This window comes from Rhipicephalus sanguineus, chromosome 10, assembly GCF_013339695.2.
Source record: "Rhipicephalus sanguineus isolate Rsan-2018 chromosome 10, BIME_Rsan_1.4, whole genome shotgun sequence".
Lineage (NCBI taxonomy): Eukaryota > Metazoa > Arthropoda > Arachnida > Ixodida > Ixodidae > Rhipicephalus > Rhipicephalus sanguineus.
In genome coordinates this window covers 41,034,659-41,059,091 of record NC_051185.1, presented here as the reverse complement: position 1 = coordinate 41,059,091, position 24,433 = coordinate 41,034,659, and the positions used below count along the sequence as shown (strand labels likewise).

General features: G+C 48.5%; 1 protein-coding gene across 1 annotated transcript; it reads left to right on the top strand.

Moving 5' to 3' along the window:
- Window positions 1-8,152: 8,152 nt before the first annotated feature.
- LOC119372635 (uncharacterized) lies at window positions 8,153-22,435 on the top strand. Its single transcript, XM_037643107.2, has 4 exons — window positions 8,153-8,272; window positions 17,434-17,601; window positions 19,349-19,486; window positions 22,010-22,435. Exons 1-4 carry the CDS (start codon window positions 8,270-8,272, stop codon window positions 22,166-22,168), a joined length of 468 nt encoding a protein of 155 aa, XP_037499035.2. The 5' UTR covers window positions 8,153-8,269; the 3' UTR covers window positions 22,169-22,435.
- Window positions 22,436-24,433: the final 1,998 nt, after the last annotated feature.

The window sequence follows — 24,433 nt, the reverse complement described above, 5'->3', positions numbered from 1 at the left end:
GACGCCGCTGCCGCATAAGGTGCAGCCGCAGTTGTTGGCTTCCGTCTTCACATTAGTGGAAGGGCTTTGTATTAACACGGAAGTGTTTAATGGCGGGGTCCGCCAAGATTCACTGACGTACTTCCGTCACGGAAATGCGGCACTTAAGTGAATGGACAATCAACTACTTCTGTGAAGACACGGTTCACTTTCCGGTTATACCGATTCTTATCACGGGGGATCAAGCATGTTTTTATTTTTTTTTTGTTAAATACGTAAGCAACTAATGGGGAGTTCAGGTCGTGTCACTCTGTATGTCTCAGTAACGCAGCGTAGCTGTATACTTTAATTGATCGACGTTCAGTGGACCGCCTTTAAGTCGCGCGCTGCATTCTCCGAGTCGTTCCACGTGGTACAAGTGAGACAAAATCAATACATTTAGCAAAGCACGTCTCACTTGTTTACTGTAGTCTATGTTGCACAAAGTTGAGGTGTTCCACTACTGGCGTGCCTGTAGAACGGTATTAGGAGCGCTATGCAGCTACAAGAAGTTTGACCTTAAGAAAACGCTGTTTTAAAGGTCATTCGTACGCATTGCTTGGCCTACGATATTGCCCCCTTCTACAAATACGTTTCACTTGCTTAGTGGTGCCTGTGAAAACGAAAACTAAAACGTACTGCTCCCGCTCATGTCTGCTTTGTTTGTTCTCATCTTATCCCCCGCAGCCGACTCGTACGATTTCCTGCCAAATGGGACGGGATACAAGTTCCTCTTCACTATCAACGTCATTGACGGTCACTTAGTATTGACCCAGATAGTACTGAACACTCCAAACTTCAAGAACAGCGTGCGCAGGATCCGAAAACTGCAGGGGTTGCCGCTTTACGGCTTCGGAATCCTCAATGATCTGCGAATACCGACTAGTGCCGCACTCGCCAAGGAATCAGCGGATCCACTTAGAGCAATCTATCAGGTGGGATGTGTGTGTGTGTGTGTGTGTGTGTGTGTGTGTGTGTGTGTGTGTGTGTGTGTGTGTGTGTGTGTGTGTGTGTGTGTGTGTGTGTGTGTGTGTGTGTGTGTGTGTGTGTGTGTGTGTGTGTGTGTGTGTGTGTGTGTGTGTGTGTGTGAGAGAGAGAGAGAGAGACTAAAAAAAGTAGTAATACTGCTTCGTGCGGGGATACAGCCGAGCATTCTCAGTTTGTTTTTTGTTTTTGTTTTTCACATTCTTTAAAGGGACACTAAAGGCAAATAACAATTTATGTCAGAGTGATAGCTCAATGTATGGCAACTTCTAAAACGACAATATTATCAAAAGCAGTGCCCTACTTACCGAGAAATTAAGCTAAATGTATCACATGATGAGCGCCACGAGTGGGATATTTTCGAAGTGATCCTGGTGACGTATGAGAATCTGCCTACAATAAATCACTAGTAATCAAACTAGTGGCAATAAAAAAAAGAACCTTCCGTGCATCAAAAGACGTAATAAAATGCTGTTTGTTCGTTTCCGTTTGATTCATGGAAAAAAGAACCTCTGTGGCGTTGCCATGAGGAACGGCGCGCGTGGTTCAAAGGTTCCGTTTTCGCCGAACTGCGCTTCGCCCGGCGCCCTGCTTCGCTCACGCGGACGCGTCTTAGTGGTAGTTTCGGGATCGCGTACTGCCGCGTGTGTTTTGCGCGCTCGTGAAAGTCGCTCTGACAGAAAGTTCGACAAAATGCCGCATGCAACGACGCCGGTACAACGAGCCCTCAGCAGCATACCGCGTTCATCGGGGCTCAAGTCGCTGAATTGGAGCCCAGCGTCGCGAGCCAATCACTCGTTGTCAAGTTCTCTGTCTACATCCATTGCGGCGATTGCGGCAAGCTTCGATGGCCGTTGTTGGTGCTGTGGGTCCCGCTACTTTCGCTCTGCTGCTACTAGTGTCGGCGGCCGCGCAGTAAAGGTGGGCAACGTTGGGCACGGCAGCAGTGACGTATGAAAGTCTGATTTCAGGCGGGTGATTTGAAGTGCGCTAACGCGATGCGGACCACTAAAACGTAATTTCATTTCAAAATAAGCACTTCCTTGGCATAAAAGTAGCACTACGAGGTTTCTGGACCGCTGTTTCAACAATCAACGTCGACTTAATATTTGCCTTTAGTGTCTCTTTAACGCATTCACCCTCTGCTAGGTGACGCCACCGTCCCAGCAAAGGCACGTAAACGCTTTCCGACTAAACTAAAGGCAGAGCCTGCTGCGCCGCGCGATGCACGAGCCGCTCCCACACACAAACGACTCCTGCACTGTACGGAAGTGACGTCATGCATTTTCCGGTTAGGCGCGCCGTTTGAATATGCCATGAATTCGCGGAATCGGCAAGAGAGTATGCCTCCCCATTGGCCTCCCTTCAGCCGGACTTGCTGCTGCTGCTGGTCCTGTATACAGGCCCTTTGATATTGGATGACCCTCGCAGAATTGACTCCATTTACTATGATACGCTGTTTTAAGAATCAGTGCACTTTTTCGGCGAGACGCAGGAGATCACGCAAAATTCAGATGCAGCTGGCTGTATCGGTTTCTCCGGTATCCGCGTCAATAATGTTGATTTGCACGGTTTATCAAGGCTCTGATGACATGAAGACGGGCTGCGACAGACGTGGTCTCAGAACTGAGTCACTGGGCGCCTAGATTCCCGAACTGCTCGTGGTGATGTACTATCGCGATGAACAGCATAAAGCGTGGCTTTCGGTACAGTCAAACTTCAACATGCTTTGACTGTCGCTGGGCGAATCTGTGCTTTCGGCCGGCGTTACCGGAGCGCTAGAATTTTGCTCCGGCTGGCGCTATCGCATTGCGTGTGTTCCGAGTGCGAGGCATGACTTGCCGATGAAAACCATAACAAATAATGGCGGACAAGTTTCCTGCCATCATTTTTTTAGCCAGCTAGCAGTTACTGTTTCTCTTCGCGTCTTGCAGCCACGCCGAATATGCAACGCGAAACTTTGTTATCTCGCTCAGTGTACCGTCGCCGTCTCACTAAGTAATCAGCAGGCTAAGTCTCTTCAAAATACTGACGTGTCGCCGTGATGCTCTAGGCGATCAGCACTTGATAAGCGATGTCCAATGGCAACAGCCGACTGCCTTAGCCCAGCTACCTACAAAACAGTGCCGAACAGTTTGTCTGCCTTGCTGAATAACACGGCCTGTGACAGCACAGCAGCAGAATTTACCTAGCAACAGATGATGATAACGGCCGATACGTGTTCGCGCACTTTGCGGAAAACCTTCAGTGCAGGAGCATTGGCCATCGGAGATCACAGGCTTAGGAAAACATTTCGCAGCCGCACTGGTATTTCTTGTGCTTCCTGACGTTCACACGAACTGTGCAACAACATTTATTTCATTGTCGACCTTGCCCTTCGCGACAAGCAAAATGAGGTACTCGGCTACAAGGACACTCTCATATTCTACAACACCACGTTTTGACATCCCGAACTAGAAAATGCAGTACTTCCAACAGCAACAATCCGCACATCATAGTGAGAAACTCTATGCCGCACATGAACTTTCTCGCGGCGGCCATATTTGCCACTGCTACCGTTCGCAGCGCCCCCTGGATTTAAGGTGCTTGCGAAATGTCATTAACAAATGCAGATTAACTAACGCGTCAAACACTTTTTGTTTAATATTTTTGCAGGTTTAACACATTATAAAGTAATAATCTGTCCATTTTAGTTGTTTTAAGTTTATTTTATTAAGGTGACGTCACTTCCGTGCGGTGCAGGAGCCAGTTCGGTGTGGGATCGTCTCGTGCACCACGCGGCGCACGAGACGCTGCCTAAACTAAAACGCACTGTCCGCCACGAACGTTTGCGGCAATTACATCTGGAATTATGTTTTGCTGTGCGTGTGGCTGGCTTACACCCCGTAGTCTTGGTAGTGCGGAACGGTAGTGATGAGATGCAGTATAGGTCGGGCACGCACACGCGAAGAACCTGTTGCCCCCATTTTCACGGTAGGGCAAGGGCTGCTCCATTTTATTATTCGTGGCGGCTGCCGACTCCCCACTCTGCTCTGACCTCGTCTTTTGCAGGCCCTGACCAACGCTCTAAGGACAGAGGGCGTGTCTTCCTCTGAGGTCCGCAACTTCATCGCCTTCAGACCGTCTAGCTACACCCTACGGCGGGATATCTACCAGGCCTTGCTGAACGTTATTAACAGGTAAGAAGTTGATGCACGCATAAGTTTGTCATTGAGTTTATCCCAGACGTCACAATTTGTATATAACTCCAAAGTTCACCGCAAACGCTTGGTTACGTCGGACGAGAATACACTGTTCGAGAAGCTAGCAGACAACTCGTCGAGGTATAAAGTAGCGCTCAGTGGAAAGGACGAAAAAAATTAGATTCGTTAATAGCTTATTTGAAGACCTGTTTCCATGCACGTCGCAGGATAGGAAAGTGTCGATTGGCCTGACCACGAACGCTAGCACCGAAAAAGTTGGGGCGCTAGGGCTCTGTAATACCTACGAAGAACTCGCGTTCGCTCGGCTGATACCACAAAGGGAAAGATTAAGTTCTACGGAGGAAGGCAAAGCTCTACTCAAGCAAGTTGGCTTCCCCTTAAGACATCCACACGCCGGATAGGAGGCATACATATTATCTAACAACGCTGGGGCTCAAATCATGGCATATACCCCGTTCCCAAAAATATGAGCGCGAAGTCTGACCCATGCATGCGGACGGCAAGCCAGAGCCCGCGAACACTATAGAAGCATTACGGTAATAACGCAACCGTTTTCTACCCGGACTCCGGCAGACTGCACGGCGGTTGTTCCACCATTGTCGCAACAAGCGAACGTACAACATTAGCGGCATCGAAGAAAGCCTCATTAGTCAGTACTGGCGAAACGGTGGCGGTTGCTATGGCGATAAGATGCGCAGAACAAAAGGGATACTCGGCCCTTGTGATCAGCGATTCTCAATATGCTTGCCGTGTGTTTCAGGCTGGGGCGATTGCAAGGAGGGCAACGAGAATCCTAGGAAAAGAACTCCTCACTCCGCATTTAATAGACAAAAAACTGAAAGTGCTCGCCTGTATCCCCGCACGTGGCATATTACTATTTTTAGTAATAATTACAATAAATAAATGTGAACCACGCACCAAAAGGGAAAATTTATATGTTGCATATTTGTTTACGCCGATCTTCTTGTTAGGTATAGGACCTTTCGAAATGGGAAGCGATTTCAATATCTCCGCAAAGTTATCCCTGATGCTAGGTCATCGGCGCTGGCTGCAGGCAAGCGAAGTCATTTAACACAGTCATTTGCCACGAACGAAGTGAATCCTTCAGCATCAACGCCAACTTCAGTTGGAAGTGGGCGTCCGAAACCACCGACATATTTTACGTGCAATACGTAAACCACGCAAACACGGTAACGCTAAATTTTGAAAAATCGCATGCGTACAGTAAACGCTACGGGTCGTTTAGCGTACGGCGCACGCGCATTTCGATCCCGCTATTCCGCTAAGCACGCTATCCCGCTTGCGCGGGATATTGCGCGCATGCGGGACTTGAGGGCAACGAAAGGGCTGGCCGATATGCTCGTGAAATAAGCATCCGGAACCCTCAAGGAACCCTAAATAACTCCACGCAACATCCTCGAAAACCAAAGAGAACGACAGAAACACAGCCATCCACATCCGGATCTTACCGGAGAACAGGCTCGAGATTGACGTCGAGTACAATCCAGCACGTACACTAGCTCGCCTACAAAGAAAATACCACATAAATCACGCGCACAGCTGTCCGTGGTGTGGAGAATGGCCATTTTTTTGCCCACATTACATGGTAATGCGTATCACGGCCCCACAACATCAATTCTCGCCCTTTTTCGGACAACATACCGAGCAAGGTAGTGGGAAACCTGGCTTGCTAGCAAGGATCAGAAGAGCCAGCCAGCTCGGTCCGGCCAAGCCCAGCGATCCGCAAAGGCCAGTGGAACCCTAGACTGAGCACCCACCCACTTACCCAGAAACCTCATAAATCAATTTCTCACTGCTACTACAGCGCAGAAACTTATGAAGGACACAAGAAGGGACGCACGCGAGCGTTCGCTCTCAACGCCTTTGAGAGCGTTCACTCTCAAAGGCGTTGCTTTGCGCAGCTCGTAACCGGAGCTACAGCTCCAGACAGTGGGCTGGACCAGAGCGGTCGCCGAAGCCCAGAAATGTCCGGTCATCTAGAGCAGCCCGAGAGCCCATCGTCGTCCTGCTTCCACCTCCCCCCCCCCCCACAGCCCCCTCACACGATTATTTCATGAATTAATAAAGTTGTTTACCCATCAGCATCAACTTTGGGCTGTCCAGAGAGCCTGCGATGCGACGGTTAGGCTAGGTCTAACTGTCCCCACGTGGGAGCGGCCCGCGGTGTCACCCTAAGGGGTGGCACTTCTCCGGATCTTTTAATAAAGTTCTTCGTACCGTACCGTACCCACCTACCTCGCTACGAGGTGTTAGCAAAAGCTATCATCATCATGAACGGCCTCTACCTTATATGGCATCCCGCGTCGCCTAGCACCTGGCACCGCTGCGCCTAGCGCGTACAATGCAGTGACTCGGCCGGCGCGCGCTTACTTCGTCCTCCTCTTCGCTCCCCGGACACGCGCGCCCTGCTGCGCCGATTTGTCCGGCGTTAGATGCAATAACTGGGACGGGCTAGGGAACGAGTACAGATGGAGAGGAGGAGAGAGACAGAAGAGATAGAAAGAGAAAGAGAGAAATAGAGATAATGAAAAGGGAGAAAGAGCAAAATGATGGCTCATCCCTCCGTTATAGGAATCGGTATTACACGAAAGTGAAACGTGTCGTCACAGAAGTAGCTTATTGTTTATAGTGCATTGGTATATGAGAGCTTGTACAATGTCTACTGTTGTTTGGCAGACTTTTTCTTATAGTTTTTTTCTTTGCCATTTGATTGCGCTCATTTTGCTGACGCACTTCCGTGACGGAAATACGTCATGAAAGTCGTGGTGGACCGCGGCATAAAACACCTTCACGTTAAAAAGGATTCCACTAGAGTCCCCGTAACCTTAAATGCGTTATTTTCATGCGAACGATAGCACAGGTGGCCTGGCTTTCAGAGTCTAACGTCCCAGAGTAGCACAAGTAACATTACAGTCACCTTTTATTGCAAGACTCGGAAATGGTTTTCTTTTACCGAAAGTTTTTTTTATGTTGTTGTTATGCCACGCAAAATGGGGCAGTGGTACAAATTTTCACTGTGTACTGCATCGGAATACCACCAAAGTAGCCGGTAATTGAACCGCTTGTATCGTTGTTGGCAGCGGGTAATCCAGTTTGTAGTCGCTACAAAACTTTCGGAAGCCACGTGGATGATGCCGTATAGACACGCATGTGTACTCGCGGAACAAGAAGGCAGGGGCTTCGTGGTATATGGCGTTGCTTTTCGCATCCAGCATAGTGATGTTTTCGCGCTTCATGTGATCTCGTATACGTCCTTGTGAGTGTGACCTTTGCAGACGTGAAATCGAGGCCTGTTGCAGAAATGGTTTATTTATATGAAGCGGTGGCTTGCCTCTGTGCCATAAAAGTTACCTAAAGTGACCCACTGCATTCGCACCGGTTCTGAGAAGTAAATGCTGAACATAATGATTTCTACTAATTATGTGACCCAATCCCTTTCATATACGTTTTCTGGCGTTCGTATGCACTGGTGCATTCCTTAGGTTAACTCTAAGAAGGGGAATTTTAAGGGCTCATTTTTCTTTGTTACACGCAACATTAAACAGAACTAACAGAAAAGAAAGCCAAAAAAAGTAAAGGGGATGCTATTTGTAGTAATTATGATGTAAATGTGAAGACAGTAAAGTGGACGAAAAGATAACTTGCCGCGGGCAGGGACCGAACCTGCGACCTTCGAATAACGCGTCCGATGCTCTACCAACTGAGCTAGAGCGGCAGTCATCGACATTTATATCTTCTTTTTTTTTTTGTCTTCCCAATATTAGCATTGAATGAAGTGCCCTCCAAACTTGAAATGTTTACCAGACAGGGCTACTACTTTTAGTGTCACTGCATTTAATACAACTTGCTGATGCTACGGCATACAAAGTGCTACTTCTTTTAATACAAAGTGTTCCTTCTTCTACAAAAATTGCTACTTCTTTCGCAGCATCAGAACGATCCGCTTGGTTTTCCTCCTTACGCTGACCCTTGAATCCACAAAGTATGCCTTGCCGTCGTCAGCCTGGGACCAGTCCTGCCAGCCACTTACGAACGAAGTCAAAATGGTGCGTCCATTATACGCGCGCCTCGTTCTCCGCACGGCAGATTCTTCGCTCGTGTAATGTGGTACCAGATATATAGCCACAACACAGACGCATAAAGTGGTCATGAACCACCCCTCGGGCTTTTTGAGAAAACGCATCCTGTTAAAGCAGATACTGAGCTATAAACAGATCAGACAAACCTTGCTGTCACACGCGGCAAGGAGAGTTTAGAAGCGGAGCGCGAAGTTGCCACTTTCTCAGGCACCCTCTTTTGATACAGCGGCATGGGCTCACTCTCTTCGGAGCTGGCGGCGCCTGCTGTTTGACGTCACACAACAGATAGCATGCCACTGGGCAGTAGCCGTCATAAATCAAGAGTGGCGATTGGATAGTATGGGCTTCTTGCCATGGGGTGCCGCCACTTACAGGCGCCGCGCTCCATACTCTGCTAACATTACCCAAAATCATTCCCTAATTAGCTAAAATCAGAAGGACTCATGCTTACACAACAAAGAAGATGAAGCTCAAAAAGTCACGGACATGCAAAGTGCTTTGTGTTTCTCAATCTCTTAGCTGTCCGTGTGTTTAGCGCTTCACTTGCCTTATTATACCTCGCCAACTAGCTCGGATCCAGGCCTTAGTTCAGACTCATGGTTATTCATTCAGATAAAGAAGGAGGATTCACTGTTATGCCCCAAGTTCTAACACGAAGAAAAAGCTGCTGAAGCAGTGACCAAGAATTTCAAGCCTACAAAATTTTGCCCGAGCAACCGCTAAGATGAGACGGTAAAGCTTCTGAGGAAATTTGTTCTACAGTTGCTTGGTGAAGGCTGCACAGAACGCTCAAGTCAGTGCTCTTGAAGGTGTTATTTTCTGGAAAGCCCCACAAGCTGTGTTGCCCACTTCGGCCGATTGTATCGGTGGGGAGCACCTTGGAACGTACTGTAGAGAACTTCTTTCAGAGACATTTGAACACCTCGACAATCAATGACTCTGTCATGGTTCAAAGTTCAAGGACGGCCGTCTGTATTCTAAGTGGTCATTTTCATCCTGCAACAAGAGCTTTCCTTGTTGATCTTAAAGAACTTTTGTAAATCATTTCTCACGACAAACTCTACTAGACAGTCGGGAAGTGCATTGAAAACAATGGCGAAATCAGGTTTCAGAGTGCAGCTGGCGTCCGCTCCGAACGCTTTCTCGAACTATTTCAACTTCAATTTCAGTTCGATATCAGTACGCCATGATGGAAAATACCAGGTACAGCGATGAGCCCAGTTGGGGTGAACACGCGAGCGCGTAACCAAGCTCTGTGAAGCGCCGGTGTAACCAACGTGGCGGCGCATGCGCAGTGATAAACGAAGCACACGGATCACACGAGGCATGAGCTCGTGTGATCTCTGCCTTTCGGGACATCGTGTCTCTGGATTTCCCACGCGTGCTTCGAATACAAGAGCATTCCGGTTCATTAGTGCATTGCTATCGTTTCTTGTAAATACCCTAAACCGGCGGTTTCATAACTTGGGCCCAACTGAACTGTGTGTATGTTCATAGATACAAATTAACTGTTCTGCAGGGTATGTTTTGTTATTACTTTAGACAAATGGTACTGGTCATCGCTTTGTGGTCGCTGTGGTAAACCGTGATTGGTTCCGCTATCATTTTCAGCAAGACGAATTCGTTCCTTTTGTACAGCACTGTATTCACGCTGTTCTTCTGCTCTTTTTAATTCCCGTGGTCTGCACATGGCAGTCTTAGAATGAACTGAATGAGTTGTTAAACAGGTTTCTCTTTTATATATGAAAGCGGGAAACACACGCGGGGTGAAGGAATGGCCGTTTGACGTCATTCGAAGCCCTCGTGTGAAGTGCAAAGCAGCTGCAACCTAATCTTTATCGGGAACGCGTGGAAGGGTGTTCCCATTGTTCACAGGCACCTTATCATCCAGCATGCGGTTTTGATGCTTGTTTTGTCGTTTTCTTTATTGAAAAGAATAGTGAGCCCTATGCTGTATGCCTAATTGCGAAGAAAGATATGCCATTTGCCTGCAATTATTAAAGGGCCCCTAAACCACCCCGAGGTCGAAATTTAGTTGCGGCGTTGCAGTTGTGCACTGGCACGGCCGCTATATAAAAAAAACAGGTGCGGCCTGCTGCGTCGCGTCGCCGTCAATGGGCGAGCGCGGGTCGGCTGAGCGGCAGCTGTTTTGGGTGAGGGCGCCACAAGCACGGTCCTCAAGGCAGACGCCGGTTCGTGTTACGATGTGGTCGCCTCAGGATTTATGCGTGTCCGTATGCTTTTTCGTGTGCTTTCTAGTGCCTTTCTTGTATGTGACCATGCGTGTGAGCAGCTTGCCTCATATTTCCTGCTCCTGAGTACGGTTTTTTGGTGCGCGCGTGAGTGGCAGACGGTTTTTTCTAGCGGTGTGATGACGCGAAGCTGTTGTGTGCCGCTGTGCAACTCGAACGCGTGAAAAGACGCTACTGTGAAGTACCACGTATTTCCGTGCGATCTACAGTGTCGGGAAGCGTAATATTCGTAACAGAGCATTTCTTTTTGTCACAAACGGGCGCTAAAACAGGCGCGCGCCGCATCCAGACGACAGCATCAAGCCACTGCGCCGACAGTTACCCCCAACGGATGCGCGCAACGAAAAAAAAAAGACAAGCATCAAAAGGCGCCCAGGGCGAGCACCTACCCTCTTCACCGAAGACGCCGTCGCGGTCGCGACAGCCTAACACCCGCGCAGATCGGGAGAATTCGAGAAATCAAAGTGGAACCGACCGATTCAGCAGGCGAACTGGCGAGACGAATCCCTTTCCCCTAGCTGTCGCTGCGCTACGTGCTACGAGCGGACGCTGCGCCGTGCTCCCTATAGACCAGAACACAGAGAATTCCATGCGCATCGCCATATTTGCATCGCGCGTCGCGCCATCTATCGCACACGCGACGAAAAACATGCGCGGGCTGCCACGCCAGCAGACGCTACACAGAGCAAACAAGGTCAATCTAAATAGGTCGCGAAAGTCGGAACGAAAAGTGGTCGGAAACCTATTGCGACAAACATCAACACCCGCGTGACGATTAAAGCGCTACTAGGTGAGGGGGGGACAAATAATGAAAACAAAAAATTAATTAAACGTTCATTTTCATTAGTTGTAATTTTATTTGTCACGAATTAAATTAGTAGATTACTTTAATCAAACTTTAGTCTTGGGTATGTGGTTGAGTGGCCAATTTTTTTCGTTTATTTTCAAAAACAGCGGGCACATGCAGGCAGTCTGGTAACATGGGCCAACGATTTTGCGCATATTGAGATGGAAATCAACGTTTATAGATTATAAACGTTGAGGCAAATGGCGTCGCTCGTTTTTGCGCAGTAGGTTTGTGCCTGTCGTCCGTAGATATTTCCTCGCATAACCGTTGTTTTCTAGTCGTGGTACTTGGCAGAAGGTAATATAGCCCATCGCAGCCATCGGGAACCGTTTCAGTGACTGTGTTTTGCCAGCGCACGGCCGGCGTGCTGTCGCCCTTCGGGACGATGAGTCCGCCACGCTACGCGAAGAAACGCTGCGCTGTCTACGGATGCAAAAGCAACACGTGTGCAAGGTTTGTGTGTGTGATGATGTGGATTATGTGGCCCGTGACGGGGCGAAGAGGGAACGACAGTTCTGCTCTGCGGTACGCCTTGGAGGGGAAGACGACGAAAAGGAAGCGCGAGCGGGGCGTGCGGCTCGAGGAGTTGGAGCGCGACACGGTTGGAACGGCAGCCGCTGGTCGGCGGTTCGGGTTGCGACATCGCTTAACCAGGCGTCCGGCAGCCATGTGGACCTGGTGAGCCTGATTCCCGCTTTGTGCCCGGTGCTGACACAGAGACCGGCAGCCTAGTCTGTTCCTGGCCTGAGGTCCTGGGGCCCGAGTGGTGTCACGAGGTGGCCGCGGCTCATGTTGGCGACGGGCAGCTAACCTGCGCTGCAGTGGCCTGGTGATCTACCGGCCTGCAGTGCCATCATCACCACCACTACCACCTCGCCACGGTCAAGGCAGCGTGACTCTTGACTGCCCAAGGAGTACCGGTGACGACCGACCTCGCCGCAGCGGCAACAGGCATAACGGCGAGTAGGACAGTTTGTGTGCGAGGCGCGTAGGACGTTTAGAATGTAAATAAGGAATGCTGTAGTGTGTTGTGTGTGAATCGTCAGAGTTATCGGTTGTGTTAAAGTCTGTGTTGTGTGTACAGAATCACCTGACTGCCGGTTGAATTATTTCGGATCCTGGGCCCACATTACACCATTACAGTGTGCACGTTGAATTGTTATGCTAGTTCTGATTTCTGTGTTAAATATTTTGGGGTAATATCCTGTTCAACTGCAATATTTCGCCAATAAAATACACCTTATTTATAAAATATGTCTTCTTCGTCTTCCCGTTATCTTGCAGGCTTCCATTATGGAGCCGTCATAGTGATAAGAAAAAGAACATGCAGCTATAAAAAAAAGTAAGAAGCGGCGCCCTGTCAAAAAATTTCATAATTTCGCGCCCATCGCGTTAAAACGTGACGTCATTTCCGCTTCCGGTTGTGACGTCATCTTTTTCTTTTTTTTAATTCTGTTTGTCCCCTCCTCACATAGATGGCGACTGTTGCAACAACTAGCCACCGGCTTGACACGTGGGCTTCTACGGAAGTTACGCTACCAGTTTACATATACCTTGGAGCAAACGTGTAACTCCCGAAACTCAGCCCGTCGGAGAGCGTGTTTCGCGTCTTTTCCAGCCTGGACATTTTCGCTGATTTTATTGGAACATCAAGAACATCTTGCTCATGCAAGTCCACAATGTATACAGTACCTGCTTAGTGAGCTGCGGAAGCCACCTCGTCAGATACGTACGCTGTTACATTTGTAAAAAAACGTTGTCGCTGTGGTACGCGTGAATCGTAATTGCAGTGCAGCTCGCGAAAGAGTGAAACGATGTTTTGTTGCGCCATATTACAAGTTGTGCACAAAGTTTTGTGGAATGTGATCATTTCAGCATGCATCGCGTAATAATTAGAGTACGCTTTACGGGTAGTTTCGCGCAACGTAATTTTTGTTTCACGAGCGCTCTTACAATAATGCGTCTTGCTCACAAAAGCGTGCTATCAGAGAGTATAACCTGCAGTATCGTTCAGCGATCCCATTTGGAAGCTACCTGCGCGATTTTATTCATGTAACGATGATGCTTTACAAGCGAAACTGTGCTACTCTTAGTTAAGCCGGTTAGCTACGCCTGCGACGTAAAGGACACTGGCGCGAGTACTGTTTACTTACGTGCCAATATATGTATTATGTGCAGCTGGATGCCTCGTGTCCAAATAAATTTGGGGACATCAAACGCTGCAATGAAAGCACGAAATTCTGACCAGCTGTTGAGGAGCACCGTGCCATTTATTACCTTTTGAAGACGAAATCTCGAAGGCGTGGATGCCATCAAATCACTAAAGCTTAATACTACGTTGAAAGTGGCAAAGCATGCTGATTGCTTGGCCTTGAAAGCACTACCTTGCACGAGACTTTCGTCAAAGGAAACGCTCAAAGGTATGAAGTGCACCCCCACACAAAGCTCGCGCCTGCATTCAACCCAGCTGCGTGTCACGCAAATCAGGTTCGCAAAATGAAATAGGTGGGCATCACACTGCAGAATACACGCAATTAGTGTACTTACTCGCGCATTTTCACTCGGCTCCTAGTTTTTTTGCTTGAATCACAGTTATCCACTCGCGGCGAAGCTTAAAACACCACACCGGCACTATTTCCGTGGCGCGTCGTAATCGTCGCAGACAACGCTAATATCCTCTTGTTGCGCTGCTTGTTTTGGCATCCAAAGACAACGCAGTAGTGCCCAGACGAGCTCTTACACGCTGAAGCGGCGTGAACGGGCACTTTTTCGCACATTAAAGCCTCAGAACTGCAGCTTGCCCTGTTTACTTGGTGCTGCCCGCGCGCGCCTCGGCAGCCCGGTCAGCCTAGCGTCTGGGTGCGAGAGTATCCGCTCGTCTCGCCAGCAGCCTGGGTGCGAGACAGGCGTGCTCTGGTGTATAGGGCTGCAGAAATTAGGCGTCCTATTCTTCCTCTAATCACACAATCAACAAGCACTTGGAATAGTCGCGAAACCGGGAAGGATCCAAACGAGAGACGACGGAGGGTAGGACGGTATGGTGAAGTCGGCGAAGTTATGTTGTTCGTGTGAGTCGTGTAGTGCGGTCAGTCGATCTTGGATGATCGAGTGATGATGGCGTGGGAGCACTGTTTTGAAGAGTGTCGCCGAACGACGGTGATCAGAGCTGTAGGTTGTTTGAGTGTTTCCTGGAAGAGAAATATTCGAGAAATGTTCGAAGAATTGTGGGCGGCACACGTTTGGTGAATATTCAAGGCCTCTAAGTGTTCTTGGATAGTTTCTAATGGATGAGAGTGCATTTGTAGCACGGTAAGTTCGTTCCCGTTGTTTTAAACACCATCTAAGTGATGTTGTGAGTTGTAATTGATACCTGCCGAGTGTGCAAGTTTGTGTGATGCTTGTACTGCTTTAACTGAGAATACATTTTGTTTCTGTTATCAACTCTTGGCTCTAACTCGGTGTTCGGACCACAACCGGCGTTCGTTGGCGCACTAAAAGACCTACATTTAAATTGTGTGTGCTTTCGCGGTGCGTTTCGGTGGACCAATAAGTCAGCCCTTGGAATCTGCCCGGCGAATGCCTCCCGATTAACGGGATCAGTGATTGAGTGACACTTTTCATTTCAGGGGAGTCAAACGGGCAGCATTTGTGGAGAGTATTGAGGCCCACTCTACAAAACGTTGCACTCCTAGGGCAAACTGTTCCCATATGTGAGGTAATCGGTACTTCTAATAACGACTTCAATATTCAACCTGTAATATGCAACTATAAAACGCGTTACCTACGGCCTGATTGGAGTAAAGGGGCTGATATACTCCAGCGTAACGTCGACGCGCGCGCACGCTCGGCACAGCGACGCTACGCTAACAAACGCGCAGCACCTTATAGTCCGACGCGCGGCGCTACCGACGCGTCCCGTGTCCATCAGCGCGCCCCGGCTGCAGCCGGCGCGAGATGCGACATGCGACATTCCGCGCAGGCGACGTTACCCAGACTGCACTCCGTCTACGTCTCTTCGTGAAGAAGGGACGCCGAGTGCACTCAAATGTGCATGCGTCAAGGCGACGTACTGCGTCGCGGAAGTGGGAGTATAGAGTGCTCTGTTTTTGCGTCAACGTAACGTGACGAACCTGACGTCGCCAACTCCCGCAGCCGCGGGCTGACGCGAACGCACGTCGGAGTATAACAGAGCCTTTAGTGTCGCGCGTACGAACGCGACTGTCGAGGTGCTTCTCCGTGAACAGCTGACCGTTGTTGTGGCGCCAGAGCGGTCGCAAGGAGAACTAGGCCCCAGACGCCGTTTCAGTGCCACGCAGCAGGCCGCACCTGTTTTTTTTTTTTTTTTTTATGTAGCGGCCGTGGCAGAACTATCGGTAAATTGACTATCGATAGTAACGATAGTTTTTTTTTAAACTATCGATAGTGTAAACAAACTATCGATAGTACTACTATCGACAAACTATCAATAGTCCAGTCGGTAGTACGATCAGTAATATTACTAGCGATATTACTGGCACTCGTGTTTATTGCTTTGTTTTGATGTATTCGGGTTTCACCAACAAGGGCTGTTAGGAGCGTTTGGCGCGGACCACGCCGCAGTGTTTGAGAAGCTTCGCGATTGTTTGAGATCATTTTGTTAAGATTACGCGCCGGACGCGAATAGGCAAGTTTATTCGAGAGCTTATGCGAGCACCAGCGATAACGCTGGAAGGTTCGATGACTTATGTATAAAAGACGAAGCGTTCCACCGATCATCAGATTATTCGACGGCCGGCGACTGTTCTCGCCGCTATCAGTGTGCAGGGTGTATCGCTTGTACTTTGAGTTTTCATTTTCTGGGCACAAGTTCGCCCAAATAAAGATCTACGTATTTCCCAGTCTTTCTGCAGCATTCTTCACCCTCACAGCCACGTGACAAACTATCCTATAGTGGTGCGAATAATGATGATGTTGCTGGCTGGCCATATTGCCAAAATATTTGCGATAGCCTACTATCAGTTTCACTTAATTTATGAGCAATTTGCGGGGAGAGAAATAAATTATATTCGCAGTGAAAATGGCAGAGTATGTCCATGAATAAATTCATATTCAAAAGCAACCAGTTACACCTTAATTTAACAAACTTAGATCGCGATCATATTTTTATTTTGATATTTATAAAGTGCAATATAGATTTGAAGCCGCGTAGTACCACCACATGTAACGGCTTTCTTCCCGCTACAGCTGAACAGTTTGACTTTATGATCATATATCAGTGAAGCACTCTGGTGGAGAACACACGCATGTCAACTTTCTTGCCCTTCAGCCTGCTCCTCCGGCACCACTGTGTACTACGCGCGCGGGGAACCAAGTTTATGCTGCAATGAGTTCGCGCTGTTCATTTTATACTATCGATAGTACTTACTATCGATAGCGCTATCGATAGTATTTTTACCATCGATAGTTCGATAGTGACTCCGCTATCGATAGTATCGATAGTACCATCGATAATTCTGCATCACTACCACAGAGACGGGACCGTTCCGGGGTGGAGGTATACAGCTTCGATGTAATAAACTATTTGCTACCCTATAACAGTGTCTATTCTAAGATTAAAGGGCGATTCTGAGACAGCGTTGTCGCTCTGCCTTTCAGAAGTTGTACATCCATAAATATAAATATCAACAAAGGTTTGTGTTTCAGGCTGAGCATTTGACCAGTGCTGGCTACATCTTGCAGTTGGTTCTAAGCGCCAATGAACATACGCTACAGGATCTTAAGGGATCTGAGCGGTACAAGCAATTCTTTGATTAGAAAATAGGCCCAATGCTTTACCGTGGCCTCCGCGATGAGCTTCGGCGATGCACCAACGACGCGTTGCGGGTGCTAATCGCGGAGGCCACGGCTTTACATACATGTGGTATAGCTCGGCGTCAGTAAATAGCCAATGGGTCTGGGATAACGACCGTTTTCTTTGTTCTCTTTGAATTAGCAATGATGTGTGCAATGGTGTCGTGATGTAGTGAATGTCTGGGTGTCGTTCTTTTCAGATGGACGTCGTTGATCTTATAGCCAGCGTGTGGGCGCCAAAAGTGAACTTCACTTTGACGGTCAGTCTGCGCTTCGACACCTTCACCCACCTACGCATAGCTGATTTAGGCCATGGTGATGTCGATCTTATGCTCTCATACGACCACGCGTCTGGCTATTACGAAAGAGTAAGTACAGGTGCTACTTTATTTTTATTTCGCAGGCATATGCCAACGCGCCTCCGAAGACTGCGCATTCTTGGCAGCCAGAAGTCTTCCTTATAGTGATAATTATATCTGGGGTGTTACGTGCCAAAACCACGATGTGATTACGAGGCACGACGTAGTGGAGGGCTCCGGAAATGTCGACCACCTGAGATTCTTTAACGAGCACCTAAAGCAAAGTACACGAGACCCTATAGCGTTCCGCCTCCATCGAGACACGACCGCCGCGGCTGGAATCGAATCCGCGACTTTCGGGGCAGCAGCCAAGCGTGTGTTTGTATGTGTGCGTGTATAGATACACATGCAAATTTGAAAAATCTGCGGGGGTGGGGTTACGCGTTGAACCCCCCCCCCCCCACAACCCACCCCTCATGGCTTCTCCAATGGCATTGTACACCTGTCAACAAAGCTATGCAGACCAGAAGATTACCAAAAAAAATGAGCTTATTCGCAACATTACCACAATGAATTTGATGAGTGAAACGGAAATGCGTGCAGTGTCATGCTTTTGAATGCGAAGCGTTTCTTAGCGAACCGAAGGCACTTTAAGCGTAGACGTCATGGTGTTCTCGTGACCGCCTCCACAATTTGGTATCGACTGAAATTGGCATAGGAGGGCATGACGAACATGTCTATCTGGTCTTGACATGAATAACTTGAAAATCCTGTGGCGTACGTCATGAAGCCCTTTCCTCCGGCCACATGTGCCACATACCCGTATACCACGGGCCACGGTATGCGGGTATGCTCCACACCTAGTTGATTCATAATTTATATCGACCCAGTAACGGCGAGGACAGACATTGGTAATTTAAACGCAAGAGTCTTAAGAGAATCCGGCATCGGCAGCGTTGGCCCTACGACTGCAAAAAAAATAAATAAATAAAAGTCATGATTCCAGCAAGGATCAAACCTAGGCATTCTGCGTGGCAGTCAATGATTCTACCACAGAGCCAGGCCAGGTCTTGAAACTGCTTTGTGAAAACATGCTACGCAGGTGTCATGGCAGTTCAGCGGCTATTGCAGTTGCAGTGCTGGCTAATTTTGTAACAAGATAATAAACATTAAATATGTACTCACATGACACAAGCGTCATGTCGGGTTAACGTCAATTGTGGTTACAGTGGTACTTCCGCTTATAAAGCAGTCTAATAAACATTACATATGTACGCATAGGACTCATCAAGCTATATTCAAGCGCTGCTCGACCCCGGATGAATATGCTAACGAATGAATGTAGCGTGCACTTCGTTTCGATAAAACTAACGTCTGTGTTCCAACGTTAGTGCTTACGTTACGTCATAGCTTAGGTTACCCCTCAAACGCCAGTGTAGTCGACGTGCCTGGTAAGCCCACGATGTGCACAAAGCTCCTCCATTTCAAAAAAAAAAAAAAAAACGCGTCGATCTACCTCGTAACGCTTGGCACAAAGCCAAAGGCTAGTTGGTTCCTATACAACAGGTGGCGTACTGCCCAAGGATGAAGGAAGCAAGCACAAAAAGGTAGAGCAAAGAGCGCAGTTTAGTCTTGAATCTGGACGCACGTTACCAGGAGGTGAACGAGACCGGCTTACTTGTACAATCACTGGTTCATATCTTTTTGCGTTAGGTATTACCTTACTGGATTTCGTGAAACCTCTAAATGACGTACAGGTGTTCACAAATAACGCTGGTCAGTGTCAGATTCTGTGTCGGCTTTTCTGGTATTTCAGGAGTGCAGAGACTTCTTCCAGCACGACCCGAGAGGTACGTCCGCTGTTTACTTCGGTGGCGGTGGCTGTATGTTCGCACCGAAGCATGGCACCCACAGCGTGGTGTCATTCGAAACTCCCGACACATTACGACACAAGGTAATAATAATAACAATAATTGTTGGTGTTTTACGTCCAAAACGACGATATGATATTGAGGGACGCCGTAGTGAAGGGCTCCGGAAATTTCCACCACCTGGTGTTCTTTAACGTGCACCTAAATCTAGATTCACGGGCTTCTAGAATTTTGTCTTCATCGAGATGCGGCCGAAGCCTGGAGGCTTACAAAGCGGCTTCAAATTGAGGACGACGCAGCGAGCAGTGGAAAGGAAAATGACAGGTCTAACCTTAAGGCACAAGAAGAGAGCAGAGTGGGTCAGGGAACAAATGGGTGTTAAGGACACCTTAGTCGAAATCAAGAAGACATGGACAGGGCATGTAGCGCGTAGGCAAGATAACCGCCGGTCATTAAGAGTAACTGACTGGATTCTAAGGGAAGACAAACGCGCGAAGGGGAGACAGAAAGTTAGGTGGGTAGATGAGATTAAGAAGTTTGCGGGTGCGTGGCAGCAGCAAGCACAGGACCGGGTTGATTGGAGGGGCATGGGAGAGGCCTTTGCCCTGCAGTGGGCGTAGTCAGGCTGATGGTGATCATGATGAAATGCGGTCGCCACGGCCGGGATTCGATTGCGCGCACATAATTTTTTTAAGTGCGAAGCATTTCTTAGCGAACCTTAGGCACTTTGGGCGTTTCTGTCTACGTATCTATCTAGCCGCCTACGTCTGGGCACTCTTGCGGTCGTCTCCATGAGTTTTAATATACCAAAATTTGCATAGCATAGGATGACTGTGTGACGAACACGATTCACTGGTGATGACATGAATAACGCAAAATACCTGTCGCGTACGTCATGAAACCCTTTCCCTCAGTCACGTGTGGCACATACCCGCATACCAGAGTTCATGTTATGCGGATATGTGCCACAGGTGATAACAGTCTCAATCAGCGCAGTAACCGCGAACATATAGTACATTGACACGGAAGGAATGGTATAGTAAGTGTTGGTGTTTTACGTTCCAAAGCCACGATATGATTATGAGAGACGCCATAGTGATGGTCTCTGGAAGTTTTGACCATCTTGTATTCCTTAAGGCGAACTGACATCGCACAGTAAGCGTGCCTATAGCATTTCGCCTCCATCGAAATGCGACCTGCCCCGGCCGGGATCGAACCCGCGACCTTCGGGTCAGCAGCCGAGCACCGTAACCACTACACCACAGCGGCCGACGCAAGGAAAGTTAGAGAGCTGAAGAGAGAGCACCCCAAGAAGACGCTGGGCTACTATGCACTCGTCCGCGTGGTCTGCAACGTCGACCACGCGGATTACGCAAAAACAGGGGTCAATGCTTCCTACAATAACTTTGCCGAGAGGACCATGTCCCTCATGATTACCGGTGACTTCAGCATTGATTTATCAAAACCGAACACCACCTGGTTTTTCGGCGGCATGAAAGACGGCTTGGATGTGGACAGGGCATCACAACACCTCGGCGCCACGTCCAGGACAGAAGGCAGCATATATCATTTCTTCGTAAAAGCCATCCGCGGTTTCCACCAGCTCTACTATAGCTCGCACTTCACTACACGTAGACCGTTCGTAGCCACGATCACGAACGGATCCGATAACACGTCCTGTGCAGCTGCTGGCGCTCACTGATCACTGTGATGATGACCTTATTCAGGAACTGCGTAGAACCCCTCCCACACATGCACGCGGGTTCGTGATACGTGCGTGCGTTCTCCGTCATAATGGATAAGTATAAGCATAACAACTTTAACGAAACTCTAAGAACTGCAACTGTGACTGTAACGTACGTGCAGTGCGCCTGCGCGTGCCACTCGGCTGTGTATACATCCAGGGAAACTTTTCTCTATAAAGCTTAGTTGCAAGTAGCGCCTGTCCTGTGCATCTGTGTTCCTTCATTGTCCTGTTCGAATTCGCGCTATCCAGTATTGAAGAATATAAGCACTACATATCAGCTTACTGCGTTTGGTGTTGGTAACACCTATGTTGCTGTTGGCATCATTGCTCAACTGTAAACAACTGGTTATATAAAACATGTGCGACTCTTCAAAATATGTGCGTGCGTATACCATTTGCACATTTCTCTAGCGTCATTTCGTAACATTTCGCTCAATGTGAAAAATTGCGACACACTCACCTTCCTGCGCATGCTTCGCATCACATCGATTCCCACGGTACGTGGGATCTGCCGAATTTTCTGACATTTTTATAATTACTACACTACAGTTCAATGACTACATATAGCGTCACCTGTACCTTCCTTGGATTCATTTTCTGTTGGTTTTCATTAAAATTGTGTCTAACAAAGAAAAAAACGAGCCCTTAAATTCTGTTTTGTTTGTTAGCAGATGAGAGTACATAGAGAACGTAGTGTATAGGTAGGAAAAAAAATTCATGTTGAAAATTCGATACGCTGGGAAGTTTCAGGAGCTTCAATCTCAAAAACCCGCCAAACTATCCGTCTTTATGGTCTATGACACTCGGTCCCTTCCCAAGCGAATTGTAAGAACCGGTGCGCCCATTTCACTATGCGCAGATGGTCGCCGCCTACCGCCACTTGGGCTACAGTCGAACCCGGGAGTACATCATTGGCTGGAGTGTTTTCAACGTCTCTCAAGGTCTCGCGCCTCAGCAGTGCAACGGGACCGACAATAGGATCAATCAAATCCGCGAAGTGCTCGACGACAACTGGTGACAGGCCTCCGGTGAATCCATGGGTCTGCGCGGGGATATTGTCTACCACATAGGCTGCAATCAACATACTGAAGGAGGGCAAATTTTTCGAAAGTGGCCCCCTCACGAATGTCATGGCTGTCAAAACTTGTTTCGCTTCGTAAAACACTGTTCTTGTTTAAAGTGCGAATGACTTGCTGTTTTAGGTCGGAGGGTGGACGTTGATGTATGTGAAATTGAGCGCCAGTAGCCATATATTGTTAAGACGCAAATCGTACTAAGAAAGTCGATCAGAAGCCATGGTGGAAAGACGAAGGTTTTCCAAGTCTTCTTCATAATGTTTCTGCATTCTCTGGCTGACCGCGTTTATTTAGCTTCATGTTTTTTCTACATATATCAAGGGGACAGCTCTGTTGCAGCACAAGGCCCTGGCTTCGACCTCTGCCGTACCAGCCTTAATCTAGACAATCCAAAATGCAATAAAAAAAATCGCCGCCATATCCACGAAGTGAATGATGTTAGAGGAGCTTGCTCGGAGATGATCAGGTAACCCGCGAATCCTCCGTGCGCATTCCTCTACTATCATATATAGACGTGACAACGTTGTTATATATACATTAGCCGTCTTCGCTTCAGGCTCCCGGGCTCTCACCGCAGGGTCTTGGCGGCGAGCCCGAGATGCTGCTGCGTTGCGAGCCCGCCACGCTGCTTAATTGGCTGAGGTTGTTCATGCTGCGTAGCGGCAACGAAGAGTGTTCACCGAGTGAGCTCCCGGCTAAGAGAAAGGAAGCGCGCCAAATGCGAGCGCTGAACGAGAGGCGCGGCCCTCTGTTCATTGAGTGAGCTCCCGGCGAAGACAAAGGAAGCGCGCCAAACGCGAGCACCAAACGAGAGGCGCGGCCCTCTAGCGGTCACCTATCTAACTCGCGCATGCGCCGAGCGTGGTGTGCGCCGCCTTGAGCGGCGGCGCGCGATCTAGTGAGCATTCTTGAAATCACCGGAGAGAGCGCAGCTACGCCTCTGGCGGGACCAATGGGCACTAGTGTACACGCCGCCGTAAAATGGACAACACGCGAGCATAAGAAGCAAGCTCCTGAAAATAAAAAAATGTTCGTGTATCATGCACATGAAGCACGAGTTGGAGAATCTCCAAAGATAAAATATTGCCCTTAAGCCCTCCCTGCAGCATACATACTTACGCGATAGCGTAAAATAGCTCGTTTCACAAAAATTCCGGCGTCGGCGTCATTGGTTGTGAGCGAAAAAACGAGAAATGTGCAAATAAACATTTCGAGTGAGAATCAAACCCAGGCCTTCTGCCTGGCAATAAGGTGTTCTACCGCAGAGCCACGCCATTGCTTGAAACTGCTTCCGAAAAAAAGTAATATGAATGTCATGTAGCGGAAGGAGAGTGAGTGAGTGAGTGAGTGAGTGAGTGAGTGAGTGAGTGAGTGAGTGAGTGAGTGAGTGAGTGAGTGAGTGAGTGAGTGAGTGAGTGAGTGAGTGAGTGAGTGAGTGAGTGAGTGAGTGAGTGAGTGAGTGAGTGAGTGAGTGAGTGAGTGAGTGAGTGAGTGAGTGAGTGAGTGAGTGAGTGAGTGAGTAGTTGCCCGCCGCCGCTGCCGGTGTCCGTAACCGCGTGGGGTCTGAATGTGAGGCGCGCTCTCGCAACACACGGACACGGTAGACACCTTCGAGCACCCAACACAAGTACATTTATTCACATTCTCACGTGATTTATTCACGTACAACCTGCGAGAACGCCGTGGGACGTCAAGGGCCAAGATCCAGGCAAGCGCAAGCTCGGGGCGCGTGGCTGTCGCTCGCACTGTGGCTTGCTTTCTTCGCTCTTCGTCGTCGTCACGTACTCTTCACTACATTGGCCCCTGGTGAATAGCGGAGCCATCCTGGCGACCTAAGGCGTTGTCAGTAGAGCGGGGTCGTAATAGGGCTTCAGGCGGCTGACATGGACCATTTCCCGACCACGACGATGTAAATCGTGGGATGCTGTCAGCTTTCTTTATTGTGAGGTATGAAAAAAAAAGAATAAAACCTCGGCCTGCACCATAATAATATAGCAGGCAATGCCAATGAGAAAAGAAAAATGAACAGGGCAGAGCCAAGTTAAGTTTTGAAGGGGAAGGAGAACGGGACCCCAACCCAGAATAGCGGACAAAAAAAAAAAAAAAAACTACTGTTCACGTTTACATTGCTTTCTTGATGCTAACATGTGTCAGAGTTTAATCTTCGGTGCTGAATCTTGAAAGTGGTAGCTCTTCAGTCTTGTCTT

Coding starts and splice junctions, on each gene's coding strand:
- LOC119372635 (XM_037643107.2), top strand. Junction 17,602..19,348: donor CGTCTGGCTATTACGAAAGA/GTAAGTACAGGT, acceptor CTGGTATTTCAG/GAGTGCAGAGACTTCTTCCA. Junction 19,487..22,009: donor CCGACACATTACGACACAAG/GTAATAATAATA, acceptor CACTATGCGCAG/ATGGTCGCCGCCTACCGCCA.